At 64.0% G+C, this 23,413-nt stretch overlaps 2 protein-coding genes across 7 annotated transcripts in view; one reads left to right on the plus strand and one right to left on the minus strand.

The window, feature by feature from the left end:
- Positions 1-23,413, minus strand: part of CHLSN (cholesin) — a 55,639-nt gene that overhangs the window by 7,102 nt on the left and 25,124 nt on the right. Inside the window, exon 1 of one of the 3 annotated variants that reach the window (XM_071221825.1) lies at positions 3,808-3,904. The exons of the other annotated variants lie outside the window; for them this stretch is intronic. The gene's annotated coding sequence lies outside the window, so the exon portion shown is untranslated. Of the gene's footprint in view, positions 1-3,807; positions 3,905-23,413 lie in introns of those variants that run through there. 3 annotated transcript variants of the gene reach the window in all.
- On the plus strand, positions 9,414-21,813 carry GPR146 (G protein-coupled receptor 146). Of its 4 annotated transcripts, XM_053926226.1 has the most exons (3): positions 10,744-10,885; positions 11,312-17,387; positions 18,405-21,813. In XM_053926226.1, the coding sequence occupies exons 2-3, from the start codon at positions 17,289-17,291 to the stop codon at positions 19,422-19,424; spliced, it is 1,119 nt and encodes a 372-aa protein (XP_053782201.1). In that variant the 5' UTR covers positions 10,744-10,885; positions 11,312-17,288; the 3' UTR covers positions 19,425-21,813. The 4 variants fall into 4 exon arrangements, with proteins under 4 accessions (XP_053782202.1, XP_053782201.1, XP_024432671.2 ...); XM_053926227.1 differs by lacking the exons at positions 10,744-10,885; positions 11,312-17,387 and adding an exon at positions 9,414-9,524; XM_024576903.3 differs by having other exon boundaries at positions 10,744-12,461.

The following is a 23,413-nucleotide window of genomic DNA, read 5'->3' on the forward strand; positions in this document are numbered from 1 at the left end:
ACCCACGGGACACGCGTGGAAAAACAGGGGAATGTAAGAAAGGTGGCTGGTCTTTCGTCACCACCTGAGAGCCAGTGACCACAGGCAGAGCAGAGTTTGGGCAGCACCGGACCGTGTCCTGCCTGGACCTTGCCCTTCATGGTCCTCCCAACGTCACGGGGGTCTGCTGCCAACAGACGCGGTGGAAGGAAACGTCGAACTGCAGCTGGAGATGGGACTTTCTTATGCAGGTTCAAACTCCCCAAAATTGAGACGGGGCTCAGAGCCGAACCCTGACGCCCAAGCCCTCAGTGTTGCCACCACCTGACGCCCACCCAGGGAACCAGGCCAGGCTCTCCCTGGGACGCCCCGCCCCTCCCCTCCCCACTCGCAGGGCACCTGCTGGGCCCTCTTCCCAGCACCGCCTGTAGGCACCCTGTCCTGGGGCTCAGACTCCAGAATCCGATGGAGCCACCTCCTTCCTTAGTCTAGTGACAAGGACTGACGAGTAAAGTCTTGTCCATGGTCAAGACATAAGTGCAGGAGAGGCTAGTGCTCTGGGAGGGCCTTCTACACCGACCATGGCTTTGGCTGATGGGGGTCTGCCTCCCGGCTGTGGGGGGAGCTAGGAGCCGACACCTAGTTCCAGCTCTTGCAGGGGTGGACCCGCTGCCCTGGCCAGAGACTGCTGCAGCACAGAGGCCTCGGGAGGGGCCTCAGGCCCTCCCAGGCGCCGCCTCGTGGCTCTCTGCTCAGTGGGCTTCCTGCAGCAGATATCCCTGAGCTGGGAACTCCAGGCCGTTAGAGGCAGGGTGGCCACAGGAGCCCCTGGCAGTTAGACCGAATTTCAGAAGAAACACTGAAAGTTCAACTTTATTCTCGCCTTTTAGCTCAAGAATTAAACGTGAAACGCCAGCACGCACAGCACACGACGTGCGGCCCCAGCCCCGTAAGACCTTTCCAACGTCCCCGACACTCCGAAGCTCAGCCTGGGACACAAGCCAGGACCCACAGGTCTCCCAAAGCTGCCTGTGACCTACCTCAGTTCCCTTGGAGACTGTGTGACCCCCAGCTGGCAAGGAGGGGCCGTGCTGTCTGCTGCCTGGGCCAGCCTCCCCCTCCCCGACCCTCTGCAGGGGGCAGACCTACTCGGTCCTGAGAGGGCCGCTCTTCAGAGATCCAACCGGGTTTCCGGCAACGGAAAGGTCCGTGCCGCTGACACGACGGGGGACTGTGGCACACGTCACAGCTCACTCCAGGTCACGGCAGCCCTCTGGGAGGCTGGCTCCCCGGTGCAGGCTGATGCCGGGACCATGGACCGTGGCCAGGAAGAGGAGGGAGAGACGGGCCAGGGCTCTGGGGGTGGGGTCCCCGGGGTCTCCTTAGGGCCCTGAGCTGGTGAGGGGGCCCCAGGCCCCACGGGAAAGGTACCTGGGGCTGACAGGGAGAGACGAGCGGCAGGTGTCCGTGACAGTACGAAACACCCCCCCCCACCCCCGCTTCACCTTGTCCGTCAGAGGTAAGCAGTCACAGCCAGCCCCTTCTCTGCCACAGCTGCGCGCACGGGTGGGCCTGCCCAGGGAGGACACCTCAACACCGAAGGGCCCGGGAACAGTATGGACCCAACGTGGAATCTGGGCCACCCCAGTGCCTCCGCCAGAGCACTGCCCGGGTGGCCGTGCTGTGTCCGTGGGGAGTGAGGCCTTAGAACAACTCACAGGACACGCTCGCTCAGACGTGAGAGGTGGTGCCCGAAGGCTGGGAGCACACCCCGGCACGCAGGCCACCTGCCTTCAAGGCCCTGCTGCATCCTGGGTGACATCACAGCACACAGTGGGGACAGCAGGGGTGGGGGGGCCGATAAGGAAGGGGGCCTGGCGGCAGCTCCACCCCCACTGAGGGATTCGAGAGAACAGCTTTCGCCTGCCGGGTCTGAGCAGGACCCAGCCTTTTAGGCCTTGAAGAGCAAGAGGGTCCCTGGAAAGCCCTCCCACAGCCCAGCGGCAGCCCAGGCACTGGACATGGCTCCTGGGGACCCCGCCCCCGCCAAGGGCAGAGGCAGGGGCCGAGCCTGGAGTCCTGGCTTCAAGACCAGTCCTCCTGGACCTCCAGGTCCCCGGCCCCACTGTCCCCTGAAACCTCAACTAAGCCTCCGGGCCAGCAAGCAGGGCCCCCTGCCCAACCTCAGACACTTGGACACTGCCTGCGGGTTTGCCACACTCCTTGTTTTCGCCTCATACGGGCGGAGCAGGCTGGGAGCCCCGAGGCAGGGTGCACGGAACACCGGGTGCTGGCCCCCCGCCGGAAGGCAAAGGTTCCGCTTCCTCGAGGACACTGAGGACGCCGCACCCCGCACGTCCCAGGACGCACACCTCTGCCCTTCCACCTGGGAACATGGGGCTGACTAGGACCCCATGGCTCCCTGTACGTCCACCTGGGAAGGCCGTTCTGGCCAGCCATCACGGGCAGAGCTGACCAGCACTAAGCACAGGAAGTATAACTGAGTCTAGAAATCACGTTTAACAGACAGAAAATGTACTTCCCAGCCTTCAAAGAGTAGCTGACGGTCACTGCTAACTTAGCAGCACTGACCTTGCCATTTTAGAGACAACCTCGTTCTTAAACCTAATCCTAACGCCCCCCAACCTAGCAGACACCTGTCTGCCCCCCTCAACGGAGGCGTCTGGGCTACAGCAGCAGGCGCAGGAGGCGAGCTCTCCGACAGCTGCTGCTCCCCTCAGAGAAGAAAAAAGTTTGCACGAGGCTCTGCAACAGGGTTCCTCCCTGGTGGCCTCTGCGCCCAGCACAGGAAGAGAACACTCGGAGAAACCACTCTCCCTCCGACCCCTTCCCCTCCCAGCCCAGCCCAGGGCTCTGCGGGGTCCTGCTGCCCTCGCGGGCTCAGGGTCCGCAAACGGTGTGAGCTATGGATAAGAAACAAAACACCGTACTGGCTCCAAAACGAGGGACAGCAGAATCAAAACAAACGCTGCATTAAGTTTCTATAAAGTGTATCATTACATCAACTTAGTTAATTGCTGAGTGTACTTTTCAAAGTGACTTCAGCACAATTGCAAGCCACGGGCTAGGTTTTTCCAACTTCGCGGTAACTCCTAAGCGCACACAACAATGAAAAAGAACAGGTCACGTTCCTCAGTAGCACGTTACAGCGAAGTAACTTCACACGCGAAATGGCAAACACCCCGGGGGAGCTGCTCCAGAACCCCGGCGTTAACGTGCCGGGGGGGGGGGGGGGGGGGGGGCCTTGCAAAGGCCCTCAGCACCGGTCCCGAACGACCAACACTCTTCCCGGGAAGGGGAGGAGCTGCGACAGGCCGGTCCGCGTTGGGGGGCACGGATGTGGCTCAGACCGGTCCAGGGGCTTACGGATAAGAAAACGAGACGGGGCGGGGGCCCAAGGGGCCTTGCCTAAGGCCAGATGGCCTGGAGCTGAAACCGAGCACCCAGGGCTCCGCACACCGCGAGCACAGAACTCCGGCAGCCCGAGGAGGGTCCGCGGGCACCCAAGGTCCCCCCTCCCCCGCAGCGCCCCTCCCTCCTCTGTAACCGGGGGCAGGGAAGCGGGGAAGAGACGGGGCGCCGGGCCGTGACCCTAGGGTGACGGTGAAGCGCCCCCCACCCTGGCCCAACCCCGTGGGGGAGGGGCGCCACGCCCTCATGGGGACACCGCGGGTCTGGGGGGCCCATCCGGCCGGGACACTCCTGCAACCCCCTCGGGAACAGCCCTGCCCCAGCCCCCGCAGCGTGCTCGTGCAGGGCAGACCCCCGCTCGCCCCACGGCTCCGCTCCCGGGCTCCACGAACTGACCTCCGCGTCCCCGGCTGCCGGGTCTGCCCAGGCCCGCGCCCCCCACCCTCACCCTCTCACACCGCGCATGTCAGGCCAGCCCTGCGCGGCTGGAACCAGATCCAGCCGGCTGGATGGTGACGTGAGCCCGCGCTCTGCGCGTGGGCGGGGCTCCCCATCAGGCGCCCTCTGAGTGGGGCTGGGAGGGGGCGTGACCAGGTGGCCGCAGGTGCACGGGGACTCTTGGACCCCAGCCCGGATAGCACCGTGGTGGGCAGCACCTCCCTCCTTCACAGGGTTGTGCAGGAGAGCAAACGCGGAGGTGGGGGGGGGGGCTCGGACCGCGTCCTGGCCCACAGCCCAGCCTGCTGCCAGGCCTTGTTTCCAACCCTCCCTGGCAGCTCCCTGACACAGGAGGCAGGAAACCCAACCGGTACAGTCCAGCACCCTTCCCCCTCTCAGTTGCTCCACATTTCTCGGCACGTAATGTTGGCCCAAGTCACTGTCAGGTTTGGGCCCACGCACGCTCCCTTTACCCACGAGACCCTAGGCCCCTGGAACCAGGCCTGCCAGTGCCCCCAGGGCCTCGACACAGGCTCTTCCCTTTTTCTCCAGAACTCACATCAGATCGCAGGTCACCCACAGCCTCAAGGGCACCGTGTCTGCTTCGCGACTGGGTAGCCAGCCCCCTGCACTCCCTCCTGGAGTTCTGATTCACCACCAGCCCCCACGCCTCAGCTCCACAAGGACGGGAGCTGGCGCCACTGCACTGGCGTCCGGCAAAAAGTGGGATTCCATAAAGGCTCACAGAACCGATGCATGAGTCACACCCTCTTTCCTGCCCGGTGCACACTGTCAGCCCCTTCTAGAGCTTTGTTCCCTCACCTAAGGCAAGACTGCAGGTCAATTTTATGATCCAGGAAAAGCCACACGCCAGGAGCCTGCCAGCCCCACCCAAGGGCCCTCAGTAGGTTCTAGGGGGGCAGCCCAGCCTGTCTCACCCACCAGCTCTGACAAAAGTGGGACCCCAGGGGCTGTGGGACACCCTGTAGTTGGGCTGCTGCGGGGTTCTCTAGAAGCCCTTTCTCCCCCCAGCCACTGGGCATGCTTAGTGGGTGTGCGCTTCCTGCTCTGGGTGTGACATCCCTGCATCCCAGCTTCCCAGCCTGATAAGGATCTCCGTGGTCCAGAGCCAAGACAGTCTTTCCCTGTTTTTCCTCTTGGCCATTTCCTGCTATCCCCAGAGACACTCCCTCCCACCCCCCACACAGAGGCTTGCTCCATCCTGGTGGGTGGGTAGGGGGCAGGGGAGGCATGAGGGGACCTGGGTGGGAGGGCAGGGAGGACAGGGCTTTCTTTCCTTCTTTTCTATTGTTCAAGTACAGCTTTCTGCCCCACCCCCCCACCCCCGCTTTCTTGTTTAACCCTGCGGGTGCTGGTACTGGGCCCCCACTGCACAGACGAAGGTGAGCCCCGGAAGCATCGACTCTGGGGCTTCTGAGGTCTCTGGTTCCATGGGATGAACTCACTGCTGGGTGTCAGGATGCCAGAGTGCCTGTGTGCTGACCTCCTGGTGCCTTTCCAGGTCAGTGCTCGGACCCAAGGACCTACTGCCCACCTTCTCAACCCACCGTTCAGTCCTGTGACTCAAGGGGCTGCCCTGGGGGACGGAATGGGGGCCAGACTGACGGCAGGGTGGGTACTGGCCGAGAACACCACATGCAGGGACACGCGGCCCAAGGCAGGCTCTCACTCATGCTCCCAGCCGGTCCACCACCTGCACTCAGCGGAGGGGAAACAGAGGCTCAGAGAGGGTGCACAGTGAGCCAGGCCAGCCTGGGCCACACCCAGTGCTCCCTCCTTGGTCCTTCTGACCTGGGACCAGCCTGCAGGGTGTGCCCTGTCCCTCCAGGCCACACACTGAGGCGCTGGGCTGCTCACCGCACCCCTGGGATTTGCGGCACAGGGGCCCCCAAGAAGAATGGCACCTCATATGGCCCCCAGGGCCTTTGGGGACAAGGTCCAGCTGGTGGAGTGGGACGGTGTGACCAAGAGGCCTGCCTACTGCGAGCAGCTGGAGGCAGCGGCTGGGTGCGCCCCAAGGGGACTGAGACCCTCGAATCCCCACATGCCAAGCAGGCTCAGTAGCTCCTGGTTATGAGACTGGGCACGTGACAGGGCATGCACACACAGTCAGCTGTCACACCGCTTCTTCCCGCCCGACTGCTGGAAGCCGGCACACCGTGCGGGACGGACAGAAGTGCTGCTGCCACAGGCTGACGCGCTGAACCCCAACCCCCAACGCAATGGTGGCAGGAGGGAGGGCTACGGGGTGACTCATTCACAGGGTGGGGCCCCCAGGAGTGGTACTAGTGCCTTCTGAGAAGTGGCCCTGTCCGCCCTAGGAGGACACAGTGAGAAAACACCGCCTGAACCAGGACGTGGCCCCTGCAGACGCGGAGCTGCTGGTGCCTTGGGGCTGGACCCCAGGCTCTGTGTCCAAGGGGAATAACTGTCCGCTGCTTATAAGCTGCCCAGGCTGTGGCAGCTGCCTGCCTGCAGCAGGGGGTGGGGGTATGGGAAGGCCACAGTGTGGAGGTCAGACAGAGGCCCGGTGTGTTCGCACGTCATGACTTAAAAAGGCTGTGAGAGGGTGGAGGTCAAGGAAAACGGCGCCAGGAAGGCAGGTGATAGCTGAGTCGAGACCTGGAGGCGAAGACACAGCCTGGCTGTCTGGGGGAGAGGCGGTCCAGGCAGAGGGGCGGAGAAGCCGGGGGGGGGGGGGGGGGGGCTGGGGATATGGAGCAGACCTGCCGCACTGGCCCTTCTAGAAGCCGGGTTGCTGCCGAGCCTCCTCCAGAGGAGTGAGGATGAGCTTTCCACATCGGGCGCCAGGCACCCGACGTCCCGCAGGGCCTCCGTCGTCACTGCAGAGAGAACCGGCGTGTTCTCTGCACACATGTCGCAACAACTTCCCTCAGGTGCCACCTCCCAGAGAAGAGCCGCTGCGGCACCGGCAGGTCGGCCTAGGCCGGGCACTCCTGGAGGCCAGGCCGGGTCGGAGTGGACACTCAGAACACAGCCCCGGTCCCTCACACTGTCAGTGCGCCCGCTCCAGTGCAGGCGCAGCCCCAGCAGGACCAAGCAGGGGACAGTCAGCAGGCAGATACCCGGTGCCACCGGCCACACTGCACACTGAAGGTGGCTCACAGCCGCCAACTAAAAATCGCCACTTGGTCTCATTGTTAGGCCAGAGCCCTCAGGACACAGTCTGAAACCCACCCAGGGTCTTTCCCTATCACTAAGGAGACACCCTGCCACCCCCAAGGACAGGGGTGCTAGCAGAACAGGCAGGATGACGCTCTGGAAACAGTGGGGGCTGTGTGGGGTGATGGCAGGGGGACAGCCACACCAACAGAGCGCTGACCCATCATGGCCACGGTGGGCACAGTCCAGCTCAGAACCGACTGCAAGGTGTGGCCACACGTGCCCCCTCTGCAGGGTGGGCCTGCGGCCCTCACCCAGCCCTCCCTGCACACTTTCTCCGAAGTTCGCACCTTACTGGGGCCACGCAGAGGGCTGAGTGTGACCTTGTGAACCACACTCACGAGAACCAGCAAATCACTTTGAACACTCCTGGCCCGACCCACATGCCACATGGAGCACGTCCACCCAGGAGGCACGCCGTGGCTAAGAGGTGCACCTTCAGAAGCCAGCCTGCCCTTTCAGCAGGGTGCTGCAACCCCCACGTCACCCTCCCAGCCCCCAGGAGAAAGGCCAAATGCAAACACACCCTGGTGAGCAGGCTGCTCTCAAGTCCCTGACCTGCAGTCCAGAGTCCCTGCGGTGTGGAAGCAGCCAATCATAGTGACTGCCACCCAGATCAAACAGGGAGGGTGCCAAGCGTCAAGACTGTGAGCACAGCGACCGGCCATGACAGTTCCATAGTCCATGGAGCGGCACCGCTGTGGCCTCAGCAGAGCGCTGGGCTGGAGCCTCCCTCCTCACTGCGGGGGCTCACAGTCCCCAGCAAGGCAGGGACGCCAGCAGACTAGGGTGCCACCGTGAGCCCCAGCACCAGGCTCGCCCACACAGGCCTCCTGCCACTGGGTCCACATGTGCCGTGTGCCCAGGGCAGAGTCGTCGGGCCTCACACAGGAGTGAGCCCGAATGGGGCAGGGGATGGGAGGTAGGCAGTCAGCCACAGCCTGGGTGTGGGTCTGCGCTCCTGGCTGTGAAGGGCTACCTTGGCTGGGCGGGAGGTGGGCTGACGCTCACTTCAGACACACATAGCCCTGGCCTGCTCCCGACCCCGTCCGCCCTGTCCACCTGGGTGCAGGGGACGCCTTCTTTGCAGACAGGTGTTTGGGGCGACCTGAGGATTAAGTGGCTCAGTAGAACCCACAGGCCAGGCTCTCGCCACGGGACACCCTGCGGATGTCCCAGGGACTCTTCCCCGGGGACTCCAGATCTGAGGCCGTTCACACAAGAGAGGCCACACTACTCCTCAGGGAATTGCCAGGAGACCCCGATGTCCCCAGGCCTGATCTAGGAAGCCCAAGACCACCTGGGTTCAAACCCCGCTATCTGCTCTGTGGCCTTGGGCATATCGCTTAAAGTTTCTGAGGCCCAAGACGACTGAAAACGAGGAGACTATTCCATGCTGCCCCCACATCTCATCTCTCGTGTGAGTGTCTCTCGGGTCAGGGTGCTGCTTAATCAGCAGGCTCAGGGCTTGACCAGCAGATGGTGTTCTTTTCACCCGTACGCACAACAGCGGGCCCGGTACAAAGGTGCTGGCGCAGAGCTGGTGAGTTGTGGGAGTCTGCCCTGAGAGACAGTTCCAAGGGCCTAGCACAGAAGTGCTCCCTCACTGCAGGACATCAGCGCTGGCTAACAGTGACTGGTCTTGGCCTTGGGGGCAGAGGCAGCCCACTGCCCGATGCCCACTGCCACCAACATTGGTGCTGGGCTGAGGGGTCAGTTGAGGTATTTCCAACAGGGTCACGGGGTGGGGGGGAAGGGGTCTACAAATGGCCTGTGACGAGCGGGAGACTCGGCCCTGCCGTTCGACCACAGGCCGGGTCCCAGGCCCCATCCAGGCTCAGGAGCCATCAGCCCGGCCGACCCGGGCCGCCATGATGGCTCCTGCCCCGTTCTGCCTCAGTAACCCGCATCAAATCCTGCAACCTGCACACTCAGACTTTCAGACAGGGACGCTCTCGGAGCCCGAGCCCGAGCGTGCTGCCACGTCCTGTCACACCACAGGAATTACAGTGGAGCCACGGATCTTGTCTTCAAACTTCACAAACATTTCATTCTAACAGCAGCTACAAAGTCAGTGGGGCTGCACACCATGTGCTGTCTCTTTAAGTGGCTTACTGGGGCCGGTCAGTGCACAAAGAAACCCGGGCTCCAGGGAGTGCCGCAGCAGGTGCTCCCGAAGCCGCCTAGGGCGCAGGGCCGCCAGAAGCTCAGGAGGCGCTGACTCAGCACCACGGGCCCTGGCTGCCAGGCCGGACCCCTGCACATGCAGCCCGCTCATGCCGGAAGGGCTCCACCACCTCGGCCAGCACCCGCCTCCGCACCGGGGGGCGGGGCCACGCGGGGGGGGGGGGGGGCGGGGCGGGACGCGCAGTCACGTGTGTACACAGGCCCCGCGCGGCGAGCGCCGTGAGCCTGCCGCCTCCGGAGCCCGGAGCTGTCCGCCCGCAGCAACTGCTTGGCCCAGCCAGCCGGTGAGTGGACGCTGAACGTGGGGTCAGGGTCAGATCGGCTGGGCGCCCGCGGGGTCGTGGCCCGCACAGGGAGTGAGCCCCAGGCTGCGGTGGCCCAGTCAGCGGGTGCTCCGCTGGGACCCGCAGGTCGCTGGGCCCGGCCTTGCGCGGTCCCCTTGGCTCGGAGGCGCTGTGGCCCCGCGGCGCTGGGAGGGGAGTCAGGCTGGCCGCTGCCCTGCGGTCGTTAACCTGTCAGGCACTGGAGCTGTGCCCGCGGGTAGCCAGCAGCCCAGCCGGCTCTCGTCCCTGTGGTCGGAGTTTTGTCCCTTTCATGATGACAGCTCCGTAGCAAACTGGGAAGGACGCGCAAGCGGAGATCCGCTCTGCGGGACTGCCTTGGGTCCTTGTCGGCCCCCGCCTGGCACGGACTGGCTCCGCGGATGCCCAGCGCCTCCGCTGCGCGGCCAGAACCCAACGGCGGTCACCATCACAGCCCCCGGCTCTGCATCCTCAGTCGCAGGGTCACTCTCACCAGTGTGAGGGAGACCTGGTGTCTCACGTCCCTCTTACCACTGGAGACGACCCAGTTCAGGTCCTCACACCACCTTTTTCTGTTTCAATTGTTTGTTGGAAGTGAGATCTCTGACTTGTTGCTTAGCATAACGTCCCCTGGGTCCACCCCTGTGGTCCAAGTGGCAAGACTTCATTCTTATTGACTGTGGAGTGACACCTGACTGCGAGCACGCCACAGCCACTTTCCCGCGGGTGCAGATGGGCGCCACCGCTCCCTCCAGCTTCATACAAGGAGTGCCCTATCTCAGCTGGGCAGCCACGGCCTCCTCCCCGATCTTAGCATCTGGTGAGGCACGCACTCACGAGGTGGCCAGAAGCTTGCCCTACAGCCTCTGCAAATGCAAGAGTGTGCGTGAGGTGGCTCTGAAGCCGTCCCCAGGCTGCTGGGGCTCCATGGAGAGCAAGTCCTCTGTCACCCTCCCTGGGTCCCCACCAGGCATTGCGGAAGGTGAGGAGCAGCACTCCTATCGCTATCCTGCTCTCAGGATCTTCCCACAGGCACAGGCAGGAAGCTGGGTGGTTCAGCCCATTGCCCGGGGCTGCACAGAGCTGAGGGCCTTTGGATGAGGTCCCTGCTGCTGCCCTGCCTCTCCAGGGAGGACAGAAGTGGCCGGAGGACAGAGGCGCACAGCTCTGGGGGGGGCGGGCGGGGTGCAGCCATCAACACAGACCTGCTGTCCCAGTGCTGCAACAGCCACCCGACCTGGGGTTTCAGGTTACAAGGTGCACATCGCCTGTACCTGTCACAGGGTGAAAAAAGGACTGAGCTGCCCAGAACCTCCAGAGAGGGGTGCCTGTGTGACTCGCAGGTAGGAAGAGGGACCTGCTGCTCCCACGTCCTGGCCCCTACAGTGTCACTGGGGATCCTGCCCCGGGCCCAGCCTCTGGGGCGAGGGTGGGGCCACCTCTCCGAGACCCCAGCAGCTGCCTTAAACGGTGCCTCCCAGGATTTCCTCCTGCTGGCTGTTGCCTCCTAAACACCTAAGGCTAAAGCTTCCTCGTGAAGGGGTAGCCTCGGGCTGCATCTGTTCATGGGGTCCCACAGACCCAGGACCCAAAACACTGCCCAGGCATCAAAGAGCAGGGAGGACTTGGTCTAGGAAGCAGAAAAGTGGGTCTTCTCCCTCATCTGACCTGCCAGAGCACGCTGCTGCTGGGGGTCTCCATCAGCAAAAGGGACACCCTTGGTGGCAGAGGGCAGGGTGAAATGGACCCGGTGTCTCATGCATCCCCAGAAGGTCCAACCTGGGTCCCTTGCCTCCCACACCTGTCGACGGAGCTTCTGGTTTGATTAGAGGCCAGCAAACCGAGGGAGCAACTGTGGCAAGTAAGACTGAGCGGCTGGCCCCTCCCTCGGAAAGAACCACAGGTGGCGATAGCATCTGTGGCTCCGAGCACGTCCCCAGGTAAGAGCACACCTAGTGAGAAGCCGGGCAGACAGGGCGCCCAGAGCCCGAAACAGAGACTGGAGCTGTGCCCCGCCGGCCCTTGAACTTCTGAGCCAGCCTTGTTTTGTTTCTGCTTTGCCTTGGTCTGGCGTACCTGGAGACAGACTGAGCTTCCATCCAAGTTACTGCGGTGACAAAGACCCCCAAGTAACCCATGCTGCGTACACAAGGGCACGTGTCCCATGTGCTCTGAGGGGAGGAAGCTGTGGCTGGGCATGGGCGCCCCGCCGGTCCCCTGGCCAAGACCCAGCCAACAGGCCTGTTCTCCATGGAGAACGAGAGGCAGCCCTCTGCTTATGCAGCTGAGCCAGGCTGCCTGGGTCCCTGTCACTGCAGGGCCACTCAGGGCGGTGGGAAGCGCCAGGCTGCAGCATGAAGACACCCCGCCTGCATAACGAGCCACGTCTTCCCGCCCCGAGGAGGCCCACGTCTGGGATAGCACCAGGGCGTGTGGCTCTCCAGTGGACGACTATGGGTACATCAGCTTCTCCGAGCGCCTGGCTCCTATCAGCTGGATGTTAATTGTAGCTAACGCCTCTCTGCCTATTCGTACTAAGGAAATAAGCTCAGGAGTCATTTTCAAAGCATTTTGATTGTTCCAGAACATTCATGGGAGGCTGAATCTCAGGGTGCAGAGCAGGCTGATAGGACCGGCAGCCCAGATGAGCTGCCTGCCCCCCGATGATGCGCTGCCTGGCCTGGCCTCCTGTGCCCACTCCCAGGTCCCCTACGTGTCAAAGGGCACACCGCTGTCAGGGCCACAGAGGCTCTGCCAGCCAGGCTTCAGGCATGAGTGGCCGAGTGAGGGGAGAGTGGCCAGGAGCTGATGCCTGAGAAGTTTAAGGGGCAGTTGGTGCTAGTTGAGTGGCAGGGGCAAATTGAGGAAGGACACCCAGGGCCAGCGACGAGTGTCTGCCTCAGAGGTGGGGGGTGAAAGGTGAGCTCAGTGATGCGTGTTCCGCTCCACGGGAGCGGGGTGCTGGTTCTCATTTCTGCCAGCCTTGTGTGAACTCACACTTGTGTGTGCATGCCCACATGCTGCTGCTCTGCCCGCGCCTGCATCCCGCCTCCCTGGAGAGCACAATTTCTGTTTGCTGACTCCCCTGAGCTCAGTTCCTCTCCCAGGTCTCATTCCCAAGACAGCTGTGAATGCGGCCAGCAGCTTAGGACAACTGCAGGGGCGTCACTGCTGTGCTATGACCTGAGCCCTGACTCACACACGGACCCCACGCATATCCCCTGCGGTCTGTGCCCTCTCGGGGGTCCTCTCCACGGGCACGCTCGCTTGGCTGCAACAGGGCTCACGTGCTTGCCTCTCCCGCCCTGGTTTCCTCTCCCGCGCACCAGCTGCCACGACCCTGAGAGGAAGTTCACACTGCAGCTTCCTGTGTGGAAGGAGGTCTGGGAGGGGGAGTGAGGGCCGCCCCCTGGTCATCCCAGCACCAGGGACGGCCAGGCCCCGTCTGTGCTGCACACGCTGCATTTGTTAAGTCCTTCCAGCAGCCTCACGCGGACCTTCCTAAACTGGGGAAACCGAGGCAGGAAGTGACCCAAGCTGTGAGTCTGGATGTCCGTCCAGCGTTGCGGGGATGCCTGGAGACTGAGGGGTGTGGAGCTGCTGCGACAGCCCCCATGGGCACAGACCAGGCTCGGATTCCCTCAGGTGGGGTGGGGGGTTGGGCTCGGGGTCAGGGCGCTGCCAGGCTCAGAGCTGCCCTCCCGCAGGGAGGAGGCTCCTGGGGCTGGGATCTTGCTCCTTGCAGCCCCATGGCCGTGCGGCCCTGGGACACACTCCTGTGCCTTGCTGGGCCCTGCTGGGGTGTGGCCACTGGGCACCTGCCTGTCTGCCCCCCTCCATCACCCAAGCCTGCGGCCCCTGCCGCCCCAGCACCCACCTCCAGGGTGGGGGGCTGCTATTGTCTGCGCACCCATCCCGCACACACTTCCCAGCCTCAGCTTTCCTGTCAACTCGCCCTTCCTTGGCCTGGCTGCCCCCCAGCAGTCCTCCACTCCAAACCGAAGTCCTGCAGGGCCTTTCCACCAACACATGGACTCACCGGTCACCCAGGGCTACAGGGGGCCCAGCGCCCAAGCCTGAGCTGTCCTCAGGCCTCCATGCCATCTGACGGCTGGCTCCCAATGAGGGAGCCTGTGGGCACCCACGAGGGAAAACCAGAGGCAGAGCCGGGGCCATGGGACCTCCAGGCAGCTCGGGGAGCTGTCAGAGGGGCATAGGCCAGAGCTGGGCCCACCCTGTGCTCACTGCCAGGACCCAGGCCTGGAGCCAGCACCTCCAGCCTCTGCCTGGAGCACCAAGAACCTGGCCAGACAGCCCCTCACTCCGCCCAGGAGGAGGCCATGTGGCCCAGGGTTGGAGACTGGCCCACAGGAAGTTGGGACAGCACCTTCTTGAGAACTAGTTACCAGAGCCCCGAGGGTCCTGGGAGCTGGTGCCCGGGAGTGTGTGGGAAGAGTGGCGGCCCTGGTGACAGGTCCTTGTGCTGGTGACACCCGGGCCCCGGCTGCGGGTCCAGGCGGAGAGGGCCCTACAAACAGCTCAGTCCTCAGATGGACAGTGGGGGGCGGGACACAGGCCCTGCGAGTCCCACAGCCTCTCCCTCAGTCAGGAGGCCTGGCCGCCCTGTCTGAGGGGCTTCGGTGGCACGGCTGCCCTGGCACCGATGACACAGGTGGGGCTCCAACCTTTTCTGACCCTGGGACTCTGGCCTCAGGAACCTTCTCCTATCCTTCCTCTAACTGGTAAGTCTGCTGGGGTCCAAAGGCACCCCTCCTGCCTGCAGAGGCCGGGACCACAGCTCTGCTCCCTGAGCAGGGGTGTCCAACCTGCTGCCCAGCACAAAAACTGTAAATTTACTTAGAACATTGAGGGGTTTTTTTGTTGTTTTTTTGTTTCTGGTGATTATGTGTCACAGTGTATTTACCATGTGGCCCAAGATAACTCCTCTTCTTCGGGTGTGTGCCAGAGATGCCACAAGTCCTGGTCCCTGGCAGTGCGTGGGCAGGGGGCCTAGGCACGTCCCCTCATCTCAGAGAGGAGCCCCTGACCCGACTGGGCAGCCTGTTGCACATGCTGGGGTCCAGCTGGGGCGCAGTGCCCTCTCGCACTGCACACAGGTGCTCGTCCTAAGGATTCCAGGGCGAGTGCTGCCGGGGGAGAGGGGGGAGGAGAGGCCCACAGGACCCTCACCCAGCCAGGCCCCTTCAGCTGAGGGGACGCAGCAGGTGATGGGGACACTAGAACCCCCCTACCCCGACTCTGGGCCCTTCCTGGAACCCTGAGTTGCCCAGCTGAGTTCCAAGTTCCTCTTTCTCAGGAACAGGCCTGATACCTAGAAGCCGCTGCATGCCTGTGCCCCGCCTGTGCTGGAGGGGAGGGGAGGGGAGCGGTCACAGCACTGTGGTCAGGCCCTCTCTCTTCCCCGACTACTCCCTTTCCCAGTTCACAAAGTCTGAGCACTTGGAGGGGGGGCTGACTTCAGGGAAATGGAGATCAGGGAGGAGGCGGGGCCAAGCCCAGCAGCCCTGCCTCTGCCTGTGCCCAGCAGCTGGGAGGTGACCTTCTCACCCCTCAACCTCACAGAACTGAGTGAATGGTCCCCACTTTGGAAAAGCCACCCACCTGCACTTGTAGAACGAGGCAGCTCTGACAGCTGCCGTTTGCTCCCCAGATTTCTGGTAAGACCCGGAGCGATAAGGTGCCCCGCCACCCTCAGGAAGCACGCTGCACAGGCAACACAGCGGGCCCTTTTCTGACTGAAAGTGGACAAACACCAGCACCATTCAGCCATAACCTGCACCCAACATCAGGGTCACCCTCGTAGCCGACATGGCAGAGAACAGCAGTCCGACCTGGGTGAACGGCTGACTCTGCCCAGGCCTGGCTTACAGCCCAGCCCAGAAGCTGCCAGTGGGACGCGCAACGCAGTTTGGATCTGTAGCCCAGGCACAGAGTCCCTGTCCCCATGCCTGTCCACCTGTGCAGGCGGAGGCCGTAAGGCACAGGAGCACTTCAGGGACGTCCTCAGCAGGTCTTATGCTACCTGATTTCCCAGGAACGGAGCCTGTCTGAGCCTAGCACCGGATGTTTGCCAGCTGCTCTTCCTGCCGCACTTGGAGGCAGGCTAATGCCCGCTGGGAGCGCAGATCCCCCGGAGCCACAGTGTGGGGGTGCTTTGGGGCAGAGGAGCTGGCAGCGGCCTGTAGGAGGACCTCGTCCCTCCCTTCATTGGTGACACCATCTGGACACCTGCCCCTGGCTGCGCCGCTTCAGAGCTCTTGGTGCACCCTCCCCCCAGGGGAGCCCCGGACCCCTCCCTGAAGTCCAGCTACGTCCCAGAGGGTCGACTCTGTGTCCTTGGTTCCCACCCATAAATGTCTGCTGGTTGACCTCCTCAGGGGAAAGGAGCTCCTAACTGTGGTGTCCCACACACGGGCGGCCACCGAGGGGGCAGGAGGGGGCAGGCAGGAGGAGCCTGAGGCACCAGCCTGGCCAGGCACAGCCCCTCCTTTGAGACTGGCTGTAAACACAGACAGGGCGGGGCCGTGGTGCCTGCCAGGCGAGGCTGAAACAGAGCGACCTGCTTCCATGTGGTGCCGCCACAGGCCGCTCGGGAGAGCCTGGGTGCCCAGGAGCACACGAGCCTCTCTGTCCTGGGGCAGGACCTGTGGGACTGGACGGAGAGGCTGGGCAGGTGTGTCCATTGGTGGGTGAAAGGGCAGCTGACAGAGGGCGGGGCTCACAAGGCCTGGTTTGGGGGCCAGGAGCGTGCCTTCCTGGGCCACGGCCCCTGGCAGTGGGAGCAGAACTGCACTTCTCACCAGCGAACCCCCCCCGACGGGCTGTGGCCCCCACCTTCCATTCCCACAGTAGGGGAGGCTGACAGCGGAAGCAGGTGTGGATGTCCTGGTGGACTCCGGTGGTCCTTGAAGACCGTGGGGCCAGGCAAGGCCAGGACACTGGGGCGAAAAACATCCACAGTGGCCACAAGGGTGAGGTCTGCTGGACGGAGCCCACGACCATGAGCTCCCACGCGGCTCAGTAGGCGGGAGCCTTGGAACAGGAGGCAGCAGCCACTCACCGCACACTCGGGAAGGAGGCACGGGAAAGGGGGCCATGTGCACTCGGCGGGAGGACGCCCAGGGGGCTGCTCCTGCAGGTGCTGTGCGGGCCCCGGACTCTGGCAGGGGCGCCTCCCTGCCCGGTGGTTCTTCTGCCCAGGCATCCAGCCCTGCAGGCTGAGGAGCACCGTCCAGATGGAAGAACCTGTCCCCTTGCTGTCCCTCACGGTGGCATGATGTGGCGCGTGTGGGCGGAGCTGGGCCCGGCCCACCCGGCACTCTTGTCATGTCTGACACAGCTGCTTCGGGCTGCTGTTGGTGCTCATGAGGGTCGCCAACGTTGCCTTGGACTTGACGTCCCCCAGCTGGCCCCGGGCAGTCGGACGGGGCTGGGGGGGCATGCAGACGTGCTCCTGCTGGGGGGCAGGAGGACGCTGCCAAGCAGTGCTCCTGGTGCCCTCGTCACCCCAGCCTGAGGTGGTGGGACACGGCAGGCAGTGGCGAAGGCCTGTGGTACATACAGCGTGACTGACCAGACTATCCACAGGCTGCAGAGCCCTCTGTCCCTGTCATCCGGTGCTCGGTGGGGGGGCTGTGGCTGTGGCTGTGGCTGTGGCCTGCGCCTGGACAGTGCCAGGTCTGGGTGGGCGCGCTGAGGGGGCCGCTCCGTGGTCTGCAAGCAGAGATGTGCTTGGGCCCAACAGTCTCTGAATGTGAGGTTCTCCTCCAGAGGTTGGTGACGTCTGTCCTTCCTACCAGTTCTCATCCAAGCCTCACACACCAGGTGAACGGGCCACCCCGGGCCACTTGCCCAGTGGGGCCTGTGAGGTAGAGGTAGAGGGATGGGCTCCCCTGCAGGTGGCCTCCCAAGCACCGTGGGACCAGGCCTCACGCACATTTGCAGCCCCCTCTCGGGTCTCCCACCCGCGCAGCCAGCCCTCCCCAGAAGCAGTGCTTCTTGCTCGGCCAGTGCAGCTCAGGCACCGGGGCCTGCCCACCCCATGCTCTGTCGCCTGCTCCCAGGCCCAGGCGCGACAGAGAGGGGTGGGGGGGTGGGCAGAGGGGCTGTCGATTCCCCCGCATGCTGGGTAGGGTCCAAGCTGATGCCAGAAGGCAGGGCTGTGTGTGGGCCAGCAGGCAGAGTGCCAGCCCACCCTTCCCTGCTTGCAGGTCTTCCTGACCTTGGCTGAGTCACACCTCTCATGGCAAGGCCTGGGACAAACAGCACGTGGGGTTTGCCCCCAGGTGCCCAGCATGTCTGTCCCGGCTGGGCTGCTCGTGGCCGGCGGGCACTCAGACTCCCTGTCCTGCTCTCCAGGGACAACGCTGGGGGAGGGCAGGCTCGCGCCCAAACGTCTGGGCCCAGTGGGCAGCACTGAGCCCAGGTCTGAGACCCGGCCCAGCCCCCACCTCTCCAGGGCTTCCGGGCCCAGGCCAGCAGGGGCCCTGCGGAGCGTCCCCTCGTGGTGGAGAGAAGCCTGACTCTGCCAGGGGCTCTGAGGGTAAGCAGATGGGGTGTCTGCCATGGCCAGGACGCAGCAGCCCCATGAGGGGCCAGGACCCATGCCCCACTGCTCCCCTTTCCCGCAGAAATGGGGTTAGGAGGCTGGCCACACTGCAAAGGCCCCAGCAGCACGTGGCCCTCCAGGCAATGGCCCCACTTGGGACCCGAGACGGGCAGCCTACGATGGCTTTTGCAGGAAACTCTGGGGACAATTTCTGGCTGTCCCCGAGCTCCTCCGAGCGGCCTGCAGGCCCAGGGCTCAGCTCCAGGTACCAACTAACTCCTCTCTCCCCACAGCCTGCGGCGCCTGGTGCCATGTGGAGCTGCAGTCCGCTCAACGGCACGGGCAGGGGCGAGGCCCCGCCCCTCTGCCAGCACGCCCAGCTGGCCCTGTCAGCCATCTCCCTGCTCTACCTGGTCGTCGGCGTCCCTGTCGGCCTGGGCTACAACAGCCTGCTGATCCTGGTCAACCTGCACGACCAGGGCAGCATGGCCATGCCCGACGTCTACTTCGTGAACATGGCCGTCGCGGGCCTGCTGCTCAGCGCCCTGGCGCCTGCACTCCTGCTGGGCCCCAGCGCCTCCGGCTGGGCCCCGTGGGGCTCTGGCAGCGAGGCCCACGTCACGCTGCTGCTGCTGTTCGACGTCTGCGCGCTGGTGACTGTGTACTGCACGGCCCTGCTCAGCCTGGACTACTACATCGAGCGGGCGCTGCCACGCACCTACATGTCCAGCGCCTACAACAGCCGGCACGTGTGCGGCTTCATCTGGGGCGGTGCCCTCCTCACCAGCTTCTCCTCCCTGCTCTTCTACATCTGCAGCCACGTGGCCGCCAGGCTGGTCGAGTGCACCCAGATGCAGCACACGGAGGCCGCCGACGCCATCATGCTGTTCATCGGGTACCTGGTGCCCGGCCTGGCCGTGCTCTACGCCCTCGCGCTCGTCGCCCGGATCCACAAGCAGGACACGCCCCTCGACCAGGAGTTGGGGAGGCTGGACCCCTCGGTGCACCGGCTCCTGGTGGCCACTGTGTGCACGCAGTTCGGGCTCTGGACGCCACACTACCTGACCCTCCTGGGGCACACGGCCCTGGCCTTGCGGGGGAGGCCCGTGGACAGGCAGCACCTGGGGATGCTGCTCTTTGCAAAGGACTTGTCCAGGTGCCTTGCCCTCTCCAGCAGCGCCGTGACGCCGCTGCTTTACCGCTATATCAATAGGAGCTTCCCCAGCAAGCTGCGGCGACTGGTGAAGAAAGCACCCTGCGGGCGCCAGAGATGCTCCACGGACCAGGCAGGAGTCCAGCAGGTGCTGGCATAGACAGCCAGCGGCACAGGCCAGCCCATGGAGGCGGCGCTGGGACATGGCCTGCAGGCAGTGTGCTCCCTCCTGCCCACCTGGGTCTCGCATCCTGGGGGACCAGGTGACTGACGCTTCAGTGCCACGCACAGCACTTTGGCACCTGCACACTCTGTTGCCCTCTCCCCAGCTGACACGCTGAGGCAAGAACACACAACAGCACAAGGCGTGTGCTCTTGACCTTTCCCGTGTTTTTCCGGGGCTCCCTGGCCCCAGGAGGCTGTGCACCCCGTGCCCTGCCAGCCCCCGCCCTCAGCCTGCTCTCTCAGCCTCCCAGCAGGAGCGTCCGGATGAAGCAACGGAAATCAGAGCCAGTATTTATACTTTGTGTATTGTTAAAGTACTCGATCCCCCTTATGTTTGTCTATGAAAAGAGAGATGTTTGAAAGAAGAGTCACAAAGTATTAAAATGAAGGAAACAGGACAGACAGCGCATGTTGATGGGGGTGGGCGGCCTGCACTACACAAGGGTCCTACAGGGGATGAGGCCGGAGCTGCGCGGGCACATGCGCAGAGGCGCCGCGGCTGGGCCTGGAGGACGTGTCTGTCACGCCCGGGGCGACAGCGAGTGTCACCGAGGAAGGGAGAGTTGGTGGGGCTGGGTTAGGCAGGTACCCTCAGTAGCTCTGAGGCACTCCCCTGCCTACCAGGTGTGCCCCACACCCCTGCCGCCTCACAGGTAATGCTGTTCGCTGCTGGTCTGCCCAAACCAGAGCCCACGGTGGGCTCAAAACCGAGGCAAGAAAACGCTGCAAGGATCTGTGGCCCAACACAGCAGCTGGAAGGGCCCGCCCATGGGAAAGAGCCCGGAGATGGAGTCCTCGGTCTGGAGGCTGGGCCTGCAGGGCAACCCAGCTCTCAAGCTCGACCCCCGGTCTTACAGGAAGCGGCTGCCCGTGGTTCGGGCTGGAAGACGGGCATAGGCTCACCGCACCCCCTGCCTCCACTGATGCCAGGCCACTTTCAACATGCGCAGATGAGGGAGCCCCTTCATCCCCTCCCCCTGGCGGCCACCCCAAGTCCTTACGGCCGAAATACAGGTCCACAACCCTCTGACCCCAGTTTCGAAACCTAAAAAACCCTATAGACAGAAAAACCTATTTCGGGTTTGCGGCAAATTCACTGGGTAGCAAGCCTGGCTGGGCATCTGGAGGGAAGAGCCACGAGAGGAGGGCAGCCCTACCCAGGCTCGGCAGCCCAGGGGCAGCGGGCGACCTCGCAGCAGCTGGGACCCTCGAGGCCTGAGCACGGGAGTGCCCGTGGGTACCTGCTGGTTCCTGCTGTGCAGAGTGCACCAGCCTGCTTCCTCACTGAACGCGCTGCTTCTCCTCAAGGGAACGGCCCGTCTGCCACCCCAGGTCTGCAGGGGGCCGGCACTTCCCAACCTGAAAGGCTCCAGCCTGACTTCCCGCCCCGCTCAAGCCCACGATCCCAGGGCACAGCGAGGGCTTCCGTGTCACGGCTGCACCGGGGAGCCCTTCCCTGCACACTGCCTGATGCTACTGCTCCCCTGCAGCACCCAAGCCCAGACCCCCAGACCCGGCCCAGCTCTTGTCAGGGAGCTGGTGTGGGGCTTAAAGCAAAAGCCCCCAGGTAATGGGAGTCGCAGTCCTGCAGCCTCGGCCCCCAGCCCCAGCCCTCAGCCTGACTGGCCTCCCCCACAGGAGGGGCCTACAGCCACTCTTTCTGTTCCTCTTCTTGGGGCTTTGGCTGCAAACTGGCTAGTTTCCGGTGGCTCCTGGGGGGGGCCTGAGCCCTGTCCTGGTGCCACTGCCGCAGGTGACAGAAGGTCTGCGCACAGGGGCAACTCCTCCTGCAGGCACCATCCAGGGACAGCCTGGCCCCCACAGACCCTGACCTGTTTCTCCTGGGGACCCTGTCCTTGCTGTGTGTTGGGGCTGCCTGGCTGCCAGGAGCCAGCCTCCATCCTTCCCCCCCCCCCCAACCCCAACCAGGATGCTTCTGCCATGGCCCCCAGGCCAGAACCCACTCTGCATCGATGCCTGCCCTCCGGGACGGGCCACGCAACCTGCACTGCTCCCATGCCCCAAAGGCCAGGGGGCCAGAGCTGTCGCTACATCGCCCAGAGACGGGGAGCATTGAGCTCCTTGGAGAGGAGTGGGGAGCTCTGTGGATAAAGCCAAACAAAATGTGAACTCACCCCTGTCCTTCCTCGACCAGTCCTGTGCTTGAGTGTGTAAGGTGCCAGGACACAAACTCCCACCTCATGTTCCAAGGCCCCTAATTCTGCTGACACGATTCTTGCCTATTGTCATCTTTAAGTTACTCTTTCACAAAAACTCCTCTCCCTTGCCATGCTTCATCACTGAAGAAGTTCAATTACACGTCCAGGTCTCGAATTTAAAATCAGCTGAGATTCAGGGCTTTCTCATCTGTGACCTGTGACCTCTGCCCCAGGGACAGCTCAGAAACCCCCTTGGTGGCTTCCTGCTACGGTCCAGTCTGTCCAAGGATGCCGCCCCCTTCCGAGATTCACAGGTCACCTGAGGCCACAAAGGGGTCAAGGGACCAAAGAAGGTGCCCACAGGGTGGCCGTCAGCACCGTGGCCAGCGCCACCCAGAGGCCTGTCCCCACCCTCTGCCAGCTGAGATGAGGGACCCAGGCCAGCTCCGTCCTCCTTCCTCTGCTGATTAAAGAGCAGCAGGACAGGAAGGCCAAAGAGCCGCCAACACCCACAGCAAAAGCTGGAGCGGTCAACTGCTGAACTGTGCTGTTGGAACAGGCGATGACGGTGCGCGGGGGACACCCTAAACACGGTTGTGGTCCCACAGGTCTGCGGGGCAGAGTCCAGGCAGAGGGTCCCGGCGAAGGGGCGACAGGAAACAATGCAGTGTGCCGCCGCCGCTCACTGTGTGCGGCAGCCGCCGGGCTGAGGGAGTGCACACCTCACACTTGTACCAGAGAAGCCAAAACCCTCAGGGGCAGGGGGGCAGGAAAGGGCGGCCGGCCAGGCCACAGGGAGAGCTGGAGGCGCTGGACCAGGGCTCGGGCCAGAAGGATCCGGGCCTCAGCGGGGGCAGCACAGCCCCAGAGCGCAGGAGGAGGCCACTGCCTCCCAGGCACGAGTTCCTCCTTCAGAAGCCCCACCCCGAGCACATGTCAGCAGAGCTGGCTCCATCTACTTGGGACTCCCTCCCACCCCTAGGCAGTTCTGGGACTCCCTCGCCTTCCGGTTCCACCGTGTCTCGGCCCTCACCGCATCATGGCGGCCCAGCGCGGCAACAGGACAGGGTGGGCGAGGCCTGGGGTGGCCGGCGTACACGTGCAGGGCAGGGCCCGGGGCTGCGCGTGCCAACTGGGAGCCTCAAGACCTGGCCAGGCGTGTGCCCACCTTTCCCACTGTGGGCTCACAGAGGCGGGGGCCTGTGACCCCTGCCCCCCCAGGCTGGCTCTCCAGTTGGACTGGGAGGCTGCCGAGGGAGCTGAAAGCCATCCCACCCCAGTGGCCTGAGCTCGCTCCCAGGGCCTGCCTGGAGGCCAGGTCCCTGGGGCGCTCAGCATGGGTAAGGTTGGCAGCCACAGGGCCCAGTAACCAGGCACTAGTCTCCTGGGAGCTGGGAGGCCCCAGCCAGAGAGACAGACAGGAGCCCTGCCGCCCCTCTAGTCTCCAGCTCCCCACCCCAGGGGTCCTCACTCCCCCATGAGGCCTCCCCACCCCTGAGCAAGCTCCAGTGGGCCCCTCGAGCCCGGGCTCAGCCCATGGAGCTCTGCGCTGGGGGTGCTGTCAGGAGCCCCGGATGGGTGGGCGCTGCTTAGAACATCCTGCCACGAGCGCACACCTGTGCAGGGCAAGCTTCACTCTGGAAGGGACACGGCTGCAGAGTGGGAGAGGCCTTAAAGAGGAGTCACCGTCCCCGGGGCTGGCCAGGGGACAGTGGAGGGGATGCTCTCCGCTCCGCAGGGCAGCGTCTCCCTCCTTCAGGACCTG

Source organism: Desmodus rotundus, chromosome 6, assembly GCF_022682495.2.
Source record: "Desmodus rotundus isolate HL8 chromosome 6, HLdesRot8A.1, whole genome shotgun sequence".
In the NCBI taxonomy this organism is placed as follows: domain Eukaryota; kingdom Metazoa; phylum Chordata; class Mammalia; order Chiroptera; family Phyllostomidae; genus Desmodus; species Desmodus rotundus.